At 36.9% G+C, this 13412-nt stretch overlaps 1 protein-coding gene and 1 pseudogene across 1 annotated transcript; both read left to right on the top strand.

Annotated features, from left to right (window-relative positions):
- Positions 1 to 879: 879 nt before the first annotated feature.
- On the top strand, positions 880 to 11318 carry LOC113106784 (small G protein signaling modulator 1-like). The gene is made up of 7 exons (XM_026268811.1): positions 880 to 1037; positions 1127 to 1170; positions 7325 to 7400; positions 8882 to 9044; positions 9868 to 10020; positions 10320 to 10387; positions 11031 to 11318. The coding sequence occupies exons 1-7, from the start codon at positions 1031 to 1033 to the stop codon at positions 11180 to 11182; spliced, it is 663 nt and encodes a 220-aa protein (XP_026124596.1). The 5' UTR covers positions 880 to 1030; the 3' UTR covers positions 11183 to 11318.
- Positions 11319 to 11836: 518 nt separating this feature from the next.
- LOC113106823 (importin-11-like) overlaps positions 11837 to 13412 on the top strand; it is a 118624-nt pseudogene continuing 117048 nt past the window's right edge.

Raw genomic sequence — 13412 nt, 5'->3', positions numbered from 1 at the left:
CTCTAAAATATGAGACTCCAATGTTTTAGAAATTTAGGACACATAATAGAACATGTTTATATGATAACTGTTTTACTTACTATTTGGGTTTATGTCATTTTTTTCAAAGATCAAGATTCAGTATCATAGCTATTAAACTGTATCTGTTATGATTTTAAATCAATATTTAACATCAGAGCAATCTAAAAAAAAAAAAAAAGAGATGCCAAAATCTGAATTTGTGGTGGCCTTATGTGCTTTAAACTTATATTTTTATCACCTTAATTCAAGTGATGAAGGTTTTTGAAATTCTGACAGTAATCAGTGTTGAGTAATCATTATTACAATATAAAGAACAATAATATATCAAAGTTTTTCATAATATAACTTTAAACAGTCTATTGTTATTAATAACAGTTTAAAATATTTATTAAAGTAATTAGGGAAATTTAAGCAGCCTGTTTAACATTAAAGACAACATCATTTCATTATAAAAATTGCCCTCAAGCATGTAAAAAATGCTTCTGGAAATCAATGCTTGGGGGCAAATATTAAACTGTTTTAAAATATATATAAAAAATGAAACACTACAAATAACTTGAGCACTATTTTCAAGTCATTAAAAAATATTCACTTTAGCTTTCAAATTGGTGCATTTGCATGCTGTGTTTGACTTTAATGGTGCATGTAACACTGATAAGAAATTAAGGTTAGAAAAATATGTTGGGAACATTGCTTTGAAATGTTTAAAATGTAAAGGTTTCTTGTCATGATTATAGTGGTGCACTATTTATTAAATTTTGAATAGGGTAACTTGTAATCTATTGCATTTCCAAAGTAGCCTTCCCAACATTGGTTTTGGGCTTGACATCGATTACAACCAAGGTTCAGATTAGAACTATAGATCAGAACCGATGATCGGCGCGATATATCGCTCATGACTGCGGCGCGTTGACGCTCGACGCCACGCCCTGCGCGCGCAGATCTGACTCACGACGACGCGCTTCATCCTGCGCACATTCATCCCTCACAAGAACAGCGGACTCCAGCCATGGCAGGTGAGTCTTTCAGATTATAATCTGTGCAAAAACAGCGCGTGAGGATGAGTTTTGGATGAGAGAGAATCTGTGTGTTTGTGTGTTTACAGAATCGGAGACGCGTCAGAGGCTGCTGCGCAACGTCAAGAAGGAGGTGGGAAATTTTCCGCCTGTGTCTCATTGTTTATCAGATACTGAGCGGATGATCGATAGAAGCTGTCGATCACTAAATCTAATCTGGTTGCATGTGCTTAATGTGTCATACCAGACACACTGATGCTGATAATACAATAACACACATATGCTCATTAGACAGTCGTGTACCGTGTGTTTTATCAAGAAGAGCATAAAAACAAGGTCATTCTGGTTTGTCCTCTCAGTGTCATCAGCTATTTGTTTTATTTTTTCAAGCAACCCAGCATGATGAAAATGTCATATTGTCTTCATTGTACTGTGAATCCAGGAAAAAGCATGGTTGTTGTGAAAGATGACATGTATTTCTTACAGTACTGAACATCATCTGTGTCCCAGTCTTTCATTTTAGTCACTTATATTCACATGAGTATAATCCATTAGAAAGAAAGATCTGTGCGGTGTGTAATCTTTAATGTAAAGTTAATTTAATTTCCAATAAAGCACTGTAATAGTACCATAGTTTATTGATAGAAACACATAATAATACTCTGGAACACAATATCATATGAGTATCAATATGTTAATAATAATAATAGGAATATGTTAATATGTAAATTAAATCCTTGAGTCATTAGATAAATATATTATAGTAACCTTAATTGGTTAATACTTAGAATACAATATGATGTAACAATATGTAAATAATAACATTACAAAGAAAAATAAAAAACGTCTTGGTAATGTACGTACGTTACCCTCGTTCCCTGATGGTGGGAATGAAGACGTTATGTCATGACGACATTTGGGGGTTTGCATGAGAGCCCCAATTCGCTCTGACTTTGAGAGAAAATAGCAATGAAATTTGGTTAGTGGATTTTGCATACCTGAGCCACTCGCCATGAATACGGGTATAAATAGGCGACAGGTGCATCCACTCATTCAGGTTTTATGCTGAGGAGCCGAGAACGTGTCACTGGCAACCAGCAATGGTTCAAGGTTGTGGCATTCAGAGATAACACCTCCGTTCCCTCCAACATGTAACAAGGGTTATGTCATGAAAACAATGAAAAGTGCAACAACCTGAACCCTGTCACAACCTTGCAAATGTTGACAAGTAGTCATCGTAACCTCGTAACCTCCCCAATGCACCACCTGAAAATGTCATAGACTGACCCGGGCTGGGGTAGTACTACATATGGAATGGGTCTCTGAGGCAGGTCCCACCTAGGAGTAGGGATGAACGGCTGCCAGCAGAGACTGACAGAGTGGTCTGTCAAAGGGAAGACACGGGTTCATAGAGAGGGAAACCTTACCACGGAAGAATACACATATTGGATCACCCGCAGGGATTCAAGCCATATGGACATCTAGACCAGTAAAAGGGCAAACACTGTAAAATCTTGCGAAAGTGTTTGGTGAAGCCCATCCTGCAGCTCTACAGATGTCTGCCAGAGAGGCACCGTGGCCAGCTCATAGGAGGAGGCAACACTCCTTGTGGAGTGAGCCCTCAACCCCAGGGAGCAGAGCTTGCCTTGGGAATGGTAGGCCAAGGCGATCGCATCCACTATTCAGTGGACCAACCTCTGCTGGGGAAAGCCTTCCCTTTCTACTGACCTCAGTAGCAGACAAAAAGCTGCTCAAAGCTTCTGAAGCTCCGGAAGAGGTCCACGCAATGTATATGCAATGCTCTTACGGGACACAGCAACACCAAAGCTAGATCTGCTCCCTCCGAGGGCAGTGCATACAGGTTCATCACCTGATCGCGAAAGGGCGTGGTGGGAAACTTAGGCACATATATCCAGGCCGGGGTCTCAGGACAATGTGATATTATCCCGGCCCGAACACAAGGCACGCTTCACTCACCGTAAATGCTTGGAGGTCCCTGACCCTCTTCATGGAAGTGAGCTCGGTCAGGAGCACTGTCTTAGAAGACAGGAACTTGAGCTCAACTGAGTCCAGCAGCTCAAAGGGATCCCTCTGAAGGCCAGCCTGGACTGTAGAGCGATCCCAGGAGGGCACCATGGGTGGCCTAAGAGGATTCAACCTTCTGGCACCCCTCAAGAACATGATGATGAGATTGCGTTTTCCCAGGGACTGGCCGTACATTGCATCATGGTGGAGGGTGGAGGGTGACAGCCAACACCAGAGGTACTCAAATATAAACTTGAAAGGTCCACTTACCAATTTTCCTTTCAGTCCGAGGCCTGGAAAAGTGACCATCAAATTCCAAATATAGAACTCCAACCACAAAAAAAGGCATTCCCCAAAACTATACACAAAAAATGACACGGTAGAACTTTTAGTATGAAAGGTGACACCTTCTTTGTGCCAACAGTTGTTTAAACTTATATAAAAGGTGTGAGGTCCAGGCGGAGGCACGAATGTAAGTGTTCATTGGTGAGTGTACTGCGTTAAGCGTTTTTCACCATTTTTATGGTTGAAAAGGCAGATTCACAGCAGTACGTTGAGGGAAACATGGTGAGAATTTGAAGGGCCATCTTCTGCAGCAGAGGAACACCTGCTGCAGTAACCATCTTCGTCCAGAAGGTGACAGGGACACAGTGAGATTCCTGCAGTGCTAGGTTTTCTTGGAGCTCAATTAGCTCAGCATTGGCCCATTGGAAGACTTTCGTGAGATTCAGTTGAGAATTCTGCAACATTTTTGACAAGAAATGGATTTTTGATGCACAACAAGACTTGTTTTGCCAGAGGGAAATTTTCAATGCGAGTTTGGAATTTTTTAATCCGCTTTTCCAGGAATTCAGCATAATTATGACGGTGATGTTTTCCTGCAATCTAATCCAAAAGTGTTGTAAAGTGAAGCAGGTCCTGCTGTAAGTCACATTTGAAGACTTCCAGCTTCCTCTGGAAAGGATGACATGAGGTCCCACACTGTGCTGTTTTTGCCCTGGAGCTTTATATTAAGGTCATTGAGATGGGAAGTAATGTCAGTTAGAAAAGCAACAACTTCCATGACTTCTTTATGAAATCCACAAACGGTTTGGCTTTTGTACACTTCTGATTCAATAGAAATGTCTCCAGCACTTTCCGCAGTGCCCAAAATCGCTCCAGTACCTTGCCTTTACTAAGCCACCGGACAAATCATCAAATGTTGTATTCACCTCTATTAAAAATGAGTGCAACAAATGATGTTGCAGAGGATGCTCTCAGATAGTTGAGAAGTTGTCATTACTTATACGTATTTTCTGGATTATTTTCATCCTTTTGAGTCCCTTCAAACAGAGCATTCACCATTTCACTCATACACTCCTTGACTATATCAGCATCAGAGAAGGATTTCTTGTTTTCCCAGGACCCATGCTACTCTCAGTGAGGCTTCCGTTGCCCACTCCTGTTGTGTGGCTGATCTAACTATTACACTGCTTCTAGCTTCATAGGATGATTTCAGCTGGTTTATTTTTATGGTCCTTACCTCTGTGTTCTGAGGGTAATTTTGTTCAAAATGTGCATGCTTGGTTTCATAATGGCGTTTTACGTGACCACTTTTGATGATTCCTATCGTCTCGGTGCAGATTAAACACATTGGTTTTCTGCTTCCCACGAGGAGCACAAATGCATATTTTTACTTAAACTTTCTTTTCTTATCAACGGCCAACTTTGAGCACGCCATTTTCACTTTCAGTCAGCAAGAAAAAGTCATTTAGCGATATTTGCACTGCTCGCAAATGGTGAGAATGCCTGTTCGCCTGCACGGCCCAGAAGATGTGATCGGTAGATACATAACCTTGGTAAATACACAGGGGGACAGGGACAGACCAAAGGGGAGAACCCTGTACTGCCATGCCCAACCCTGGAATGCAAAACCGTAGGAACGGCCTGTGTTAAGGAAGAATGAATGTAAGCATCCCTCAGGTCAACTGCTGCACTTCTGCATCAACATCTTGAATGGGAGTTTGTGCAGAGCCCGATTCAAGACACGCAGATCCTTTCTTGGGCACGATTAAGTAAGGCCCTGGGTTGGAACTACCCACATGCATTTGTTTGAGTGCCTTGGCTTGGTGGACCCTTTTGTAGCGAGTGCAGCCATCGGTTTACAGGCTTTGGATGGGATACTTGGGTGGCATTTTGTGGGCACAGGTGCACCGCAACTGCTCTCTCCACCTGGGGAATGTCTACGTACACCCTAGCTGCGCTGCCATCGAGGGTATTGAAGATATATAATTGCTGTATTTGGGACTAGCAATTGAGCGGCTGGATGATTGGTTTCCTTTTTCCCCGGAGGTGCATGAGGAGCTGACGAAGTCATCGATGGACCCGTCGTCTCCCTCCTCATGCACCTCGGACTGAGCTTCTTGTCTTCCCTTCCACTCCCAACTCTACCATATGATTTCACAACCCTTCTACAATTACCCCATTAACTTCGGTCAGAAATCTGGGTGTAACCTTTGATGATCAGCTGACCTTCAAAGACCACATTGCAAAGACAATCTTGCAGGTTTGAATTGCACAACATCAGAAAGATCAGGCCCTTTCTAAGAGAGCATGCTGCACAAGTTCTTGTCCAGGCCTTTGGCATTTCTAAGCTGGACTACTGCAATGCTCTTCTGGCTGGACTTCCATCAAGCACAATCAAACCTCCACAAATGACTCAGAGTGCAATGGCATGACTGGTCTTCAATGAACCCAAAAGAGCCCATGTTACACCTCTCTTTATATCCTTGCACTGGATACCGGTTACGGCACGCATCAAGTTCAAGACATTAATGCTTGGATAAAGAACAGCCACAGGTTCAGCAGCTGCCTACTTCCACTCTATTACAAATCTACATCCCCTCCAGAAGTCTGAGATCCGCTAGTGAGTAGCGCCTCATGATACAATCAGAGAGGCTCAAAATCCCTTTCCAGAACATTCTCGTTCACCGTTCCTGGCTGGTGGAATGATCTTCCCAACCCTATCCGGAATGCTGAATCCCTGACAGTTTTCAAGTTACAGCTGAAAACTCATCTCTTTCTAAGCTACTTTTTTTCCTTTTCTTTCTAGCTTGTACTTACTATATTTGAACAATGTCTAAAACTTGGTAGTATAAGCACTTCCTGTGTCTGTTTGCCTCTTCAAGAAGAATCGCTTTATGTATCCCCCAATTGTAAGTCGCTTTGGATAAAAATGACAAAATGTAAAATGCCGCACCATTCCCATGAAGAAAGAAATGCAAGATCGCAGCGAGGCCATGCTCATACGCTCCCAATGAACGCATTAATTATCCACGAATGCAGCTTCAGTGGGTTGGATGTCCATTAACATAAACAATAAAACTTCAAATGCAGAATATTAAATAAAAACTAGAAAAATTAATACATAACTATATATAACATTATAAATATTATAATGCTAAAATGACAAAAATAAAACCTATATAATTAAAACACGCGCTATATAAATGTAAGGAATTATTATTATTATTATTAGTATTATCAATATATAAATAAAACCTTAATTAATTTATAAATACTTTTAATGAAAAGTAATCATTTAGATATTTAAATGTGAAGGTTAAAAAACATTTAAATAAAAATTGACTTATATCAGTCTAATCATATGTTCATGCAAATGCAGTATTTGTTCATGATCTTTATGTCACTAATTCATGTTTATGAAATATATTCCTATTTACAGTCAATTATTAAGTGTATAACTTACTGTTTAAAACAAAAGACTACCTAAACAATATTATTTTGTTTTTAGTTATAATTAATTATAAATAATAAGCTTTAAGTTTCTTAAATGCTCATTTTCAGAAAAAAAAAATATTTATATTTTTTAGCTCTAAACAATCTGGGAAAATGTGAGTGTGTTATTTCTCCAGCACCAGCGCCACCTAATGGAAATAATCAAACACTTTCTGGGGAATCAACCAACTGATCAAATACTTGAAATGAAAAGGAGCTGAAATAAAATTTTTGTATGAATATGATTTCGAAATCAGAATCACGAGGCGTCAAAGAGTAAAAACTGCTATGATCGGTGCACATATGTCCATCTGCACATGCTGTACACTCATTATGAGACTCAGAGAAAACAAGCTGTGAGTAAGAGAGTGTGTTTGTGACTCACTGTCAGCCGCAGGACACTCTCCTCACCCGCTACCCATGATTCTCAGCGGCTGAACACTGCAGTGAAGATACTGATGTTGGTTTTCTTCTTGGACTTTCAGGTCAAGCAGATCATGGAGGAGGCCGTGACACGCAAGTTTGTGCATGAAGACAGCAGTCGCATATTCTCTTTCTGCGGTAAGATGACCTTTCCTTAAAAAATCCTGAAAGAACTGGAACAATTATTAATATTACTACTTTTATGTTGTGAATTGCAATACTATATTTAATTACAATTATGTTATTACAATTATTATTGTTGTTAATAATAAAAATATGAAACAATCACAGGTAATAATCAGGTAACCAGTGTTATTTAAGTATCCCTGATATAATATTAATAATAATATTTTGAATCTGTTTTTTTAGTTTGATATTTTCTGTTTTCATTTTAATTTTTAGTTTAGTTTTTGTCATTTTCTTGTGTTTTTTGTTGTTGTTGTAAATTGTAATTTTTATATATTTTTATTTCAATTTCAGTTTTCATAATTTTAGTACATGAAGTTAAACTTTATTCAATTGATAAAAGGTTGCTTTGGCAAATAGCAGAAATCACGTGTTTTTAATATTTTATTTCAAGTAATGAAACTTTCATTGACTATAATAACTCATATAATAACAAGTAACAAAATTTTTTAACAGTTTAACTGTTTTTCTATAATAACCCTTTTTCAAACACTTTTTAGTATATACAGTAAACGCACAAAAAAACATCCGCATGAAACAGATGATGAGCTGTTTTAAAGCAGCTTTTAGTGTCAGTTCTCAGAGTCTGTGATTGTGTGTGTGAGTGTGAGTGTGTGTGTGCATGTGTGTGTGTTTTTGTGTGCATGTGTGTGCGTGTTTTTGTGTGTGTGTGTGTGTGTGTGTGCTTGTTTGTGTGCGTGTTTGTGTGTATGTGTGTGTGTGTATGTGTGTGTTTTTGTGCATGTGTGTGTGTGTTTTGTGCATGTGTGTGTGTGTATGTGTGTGTGTTTGTGCATGTGTGTGTGTGTATGTGTGTGTGTTTGTGTGTGTGTGTGTGTTTGTGTGTGTGTGTGTGCATGAAGAAAAGGGAAAAGACAAAAGTAAGAGTAATGACAAAAATGTAAGAATTTGACTTTATAATAGATAAAAATAATATAATAACATCTTTTATAATAGTAATGATGTTATTATTTTTTATTATATTTTATTTATTTTTATAAGGGAAAGGAACATAGAAAGAAAAGAGTTGTGTTGTTTCTCACTTGTTCTCGATGATTTGCGAGTGTGCGTGCATGTGCATGTGCGTGTGTGTGTGTGTGTGCGTGTGCGTGCGTGTGTGTGCGTGTGTGTGTGTGTGCGTGTGCGTGCGTGTGTGTGCGTGTGCGTGCGTGTGTGTGCGTGTGCGTGCGTGTGTGTGCGTGTGTGCGTGCGTGTGCGTGTGTGTGTGTGTGTGTGTGTGTGAGAAGGCTGCTGAAAGAACAGCTAATGACTGGGGTTCACTCGTCTGACTGATGGCACACACATCATATCCGTTTATCAAACCACCTCCAGTCTGTTGATGACGTGTGTGTGTGTGTGTGATCGTTCAGTTCCTTCTGTGCTCTCAGCTGAACAGTACTGATGTGTGTGTGTGTGTGTGTGTGTGTGAGCAGGTGTGGTGGAAGCGTGTGTTCTTCATGGGCTGAAGCGACGGGCCGCTGGATTCCTGCGCAGCAACAAGCTGGCGGCTCTCTTCATGAAGATGGGGAAGATGTTTCCACCGGCCGAGGAACTCTGCAGGAAAGTTCAGGAACTGGAGCAAATCATCGAGAACAAGTGAGAAACAACACAACTCTTTTCTTTCCCTTATTAAAATTATTATTACAAAGAATGTGATTATGTTTTTAATCTAATATTATTTTTATTATAAGGTTAAATTCTTACATTTCTGGCATTACCCTTTTCTTTGTCTGTTCCTTTTTCTTAGAAAAGTTTTATATATAAATTTTTATGATAATTATTATTATTAGCATTATAAAGTGATATATTCATTTTAATCAATTAGTTATTCATATTTTACAGTTAATTATACTACTAATAATAGTAACTATTATTATTATTATTATTGCTGTCTAGGTAAAATTCTCACATTTCTAGTATTATCTTTTTGCTATACAAACGAAACATAATGACAATAATAGTGATAATAATAATTAAAAAATTCAATTTTACAATAATGATTATTGTATTTATTTTAATTATATTTAAAATATTACTACATATAATTTTAATCATTTATTATTATTATTATTATTATTATTATTATTATTATTATTTTATGAATTATTAATAATGTCTATTTACATTGAATTATTATTATTTTATTTTTATTTTTATAAAAATTATTAATGTTAACTATTCTCTTTATTTTCTTATCCTAATTATATTTAAAATATTAGATATAACTGTATTGATGTATGTTTCTTCTTCTTCTTCTTCTTATTATTATTATTATTAAATTAGTAATCTAAATATTTCTGGTGGTTTAAAATGAATGCTGATTGTGCGCTGATGAATCATATACTTGAGTTTTAAGTATCAAAGTGAAAAGGCTCAGTTCTTCAATAAATCACCATGATTTTAACTTTCACAACACAAGACAGAACCAGGGTCAGACGAGTCAAGAGAGCGTCCGGAAACCTTCCCGCTCTCTAAACCTGTCTCCGCTGGCCATCAAACACCTGTGGATCCGCACGGCCCTCACAGAGAAGCTCCTGGACAAAATCCTCCTGTATCTGGTGGAGAACAGCAGGTGAGGAATTCACAAATCATCTCTCCATTGATGCACGGTTTGTTAGGAGGACAATATTTGAAAATCTGGAATCTGAGGGAGCAAAAAAATCTAAATATTGAGAAAATCATCTTTAAAGTTTTTCAATGAATTCTTAGCAATGCATATTACTAATCAAAAATGAATAAGGGAGGTGTTTATAATCGTTACACTGGAAATGGAAAACGTGAACTAGGCACTAGGCAGCAATATGTTACAATGAACATAGATTCATTTGAATGAATGAAATAAAACTGAGCTGTTTCTATTCATATTTTCAGCAAGTTTTATGAAAGAGAAGCTCTGCTGAGAGATCCAGTCGACGGCCCAATCCTCGCATCTTTGCTTGGTATCAGTTTTCAAGCATTTGTGTCTTGTAATTTTTGAAGAAAAATAAGCAAAATCAACTGAACATTATATATACACTAATATTGAAAAGTTTGGGATTATTAAGGCTGCATTATTTTATAAAAATATGGTATAAAATTGTGAAATATTATTGGCAGTTTAAAATATCTGTTTTCTATGTGAATATGTATTAAACTGTAATTTATTTCTGTGATGCTCCGCTGTATTTTCAGCATCATTCCTCCAGTCTTCAGTGTCACATGATCTTCAGAAATCATGATAATATGCTGAAAAAACATTTCTGCTTATTATCAATGTTGAAAACAGTTGTGCTGCACAATATTTTAGAGGAAAATGTGATGCTTTTTAATTTTCACAATTTACAAATGAATAAAAAGTTCAAAAGAACAGCATTTATTTGCAATAATTGTCACTTTTGATCAATTTAATGCATCCTTGCTGAATGCAAATATTAATTTCTTTCATTAAAAAACAAAACAAGTACTGACCCCAAACATATCCATTTTAAAAAGTAAATTAATGATCATTTTAATTGCACTGTATATTATTGTATTGTGATATGATGATGCATTGAGGGCTAGATTAATTTGAGGATGTTTTTACGTATGCTGTGTGTCTTTCAGTCGGCCCCTGTGCTCTGGAGTACACAAAAGCCAAGACGGCCAATCATTTCTGGACAGACCCCTCGGCTGATGAACTGGTGCAGAGACACCGCATCCACAGCGGACACTGCCGGCAGGATTCCCCCACCAAACGCCCGGCGCTCGTGAGATAACCTGTTCAACTGCTTGCACACTTTGCTTAACCCTTAGGTCCATAGTGGACACAAATGTCAATGTCAAAAAAAAAATACAACTGTCACTGAGCACAGAGTTAGGTTGGGTCTCATTTTAAAGAAAACCCATGGTGGATTGGTGAAAAAAAAAAAAAAATTTATGAAACATGTTGGACACTATACCTGCTAGAAAATCAAAGCCATAAATCCAAACAACTTGTGTTTCAAATTTGAAGTTGATATCTCGAAAAAACGTTTTTGTTTTGGGGCGCAGTACTAAGTTTTCCCCAGTAGATGCCAGCAAAACTCAAATATTACAAGCACACACACAAACCACAAACTCTGACATCCATACCAACACACCCACACAATTTTAGTTGCATTGTTTATTCAGTTGGCTCTACAAAATAGAATAAAGCGAGTATTTGTTTTATAGGCCAAAAAAATTCACCATTTGGTAAAAATGTAAAAATAAATAACAGCAGAATGAAAGTCTGTTAACAAAATGCCATCCTTTTACAGTTAAATGGCACTGCGATTAAACATAGCAGTTTTAATGAGGACATTCTTGTCCTTAAGGTCCTGAGAGGAACAATTTTGTGCAAAATAGATTTATTAAAATTAATGGAAGTAGAATAGTGAAATTCAATAACAATGCACACCTGTGCCGAAAGGTACGCAGTTGGAAATAACACAGAGAGAAAGGGTTAAATCTTTCCTTGTCACACAGTTTCTGAAAGCTTTAACACTCGAACAGCAGAAGCATGCACTAATTTACTAAGTTTTCAATTTCATAAAACACGTTTTGCTAAACACAACACACAGTTGTGTAACACCACAAATCTGCCAGGAATTAATATTGTGGCAAGGTGGTTCCACCTATTTTTTTTTTTTTAGTTCCCTTGCCTGCTCCTCGCTCCCCGCGCTCTTATTCGGACATGGCATGCTGGATTAAACCTTGAAACTCATTCCAGTGTGGAATAGCCTTTAATTATTCAGTGTTAGACTTTAGCCTCGCTAACCTAACTTGCCTCACCTCACCTCAGGAAATGCATAAATCCACTTATTTACATATTTTTAAAAGTGACGCCTGTAAGTTCTGTGCCACTAGTGATGTCATAAATGACTTTTTAAAAAATGAATAAAATAATAATAAATAAAAAAATATCAGACACTCCCCCTCATCTCATGTCACCTCATGCCAAAAGTTAAAGGGAAGGGAAATGGTGAAATATATTCATATATTGAATCAATAAATAATAAACAAATATAGTACTAATACATTACTCTTCAAAAGTTATTAAGTCTTATTTTGGAAATAGATTATTAATAATTCAGCAAGGATGTATTAAGTTAATCAAAGGTGACAGTAAATACATTTATTTTTCACAAAATGTTTCTATTTTAAATAAATGCAGTTTTTTTCTTTCTATTCAACAATAATTTTGAAAAAAAAAAAAATCTTTATTTCCACAAAAATGTTATGTAGCACAACTATTTTCAGTGTTGATTATAAATATTTCTTTAGCACCAAATTAGCATATTAGAATGATTTCAGAAGGGTGATGTGACAACTAGAGAAATAGCTGCTGAAAATGGCCATCAGAGGAATACATTCCATTTTAAAGTTATTTTAAATAAAAAAACAGTTATTTTAAAATGTAATAAATAAATAATATTATTTATTAAACAAATATTAATATTAACAATATTGCTGTTTTTTGTTTTCTTCCGTTAAAATATATTACAGACCTCAATCATTGCAATGGATTATGCTATTTACAGAATAAAGTATAAACTTTTCACTTCAGCCCAAAGTTTGATTGTTTTTGGGTTTGTAGATTCATTTCTCGCTCCTTTTCTTTGGTCTTGTTCAGAGCATCTTTAAATAATCACTTGCTGGACATCAGTGTGAGAGGGCTAGCTGTCCTTCAAGAATGGCATCGATCGCTACTGAAGAAGAGTTGCACCCCAGTAAGTGAATCTGGTTCTTCATCACCATTTCTAGACTTTCTATCAAGATTGTCTCTGTAACTCAGAGATGAAACTTGATGTTCATTTCAGAAATGTCTTCATCGCCCACATACAGTAGAACTATTATCACATTTATGTCAAAGCAGACCAGAAAAAACACAGTCTAACAACTAATAACATCCCATTAAGAAAATCACGGTCTAATATAATTTAGATGTTTTTTTTTTTTTTTTTTAACAGTGGTTTCTACATTATT

Source organism: Carassius auratus, chromosome 8 (assembly GCF_003368295.1).
Source record: "Carassius auratus strain Wakin chromosome 8, ASM336829v1, whole genome shotgun sequence".
Classification (NCBI taxonomy): Eukaryota; Metazoa; Chordata; class Actinopteri; order Cypriniformes; family Cyprinidae; genus Carassius; species Carassius auratus.
The sequence above is the reverse complement of the archived record's forward strand: the minus strand, read 5'-3'. Positions and strand labels throughout refer to the sequence as shown.

Bases quoted from the DNA above. Each gene is read 5' to 3' on its own strand.
- LOC113106784 (XM_026268811.1), top strand. The intron at 10,021-10,319 runs GTGAGGAATTCA...TCATATTTTCAG, and splicing joins TATCTGGTGGAGAACAGCAG to CAAGTTTTATGAAAGAGAAG. The intron at 10,388-11,030 runs GTATCAGTTTTC...TGTGTCTTTCAG, and splicing joins AATCCTCGCATCTTTGCTTG to TCGGCCCCTGTGCTCTGGAG.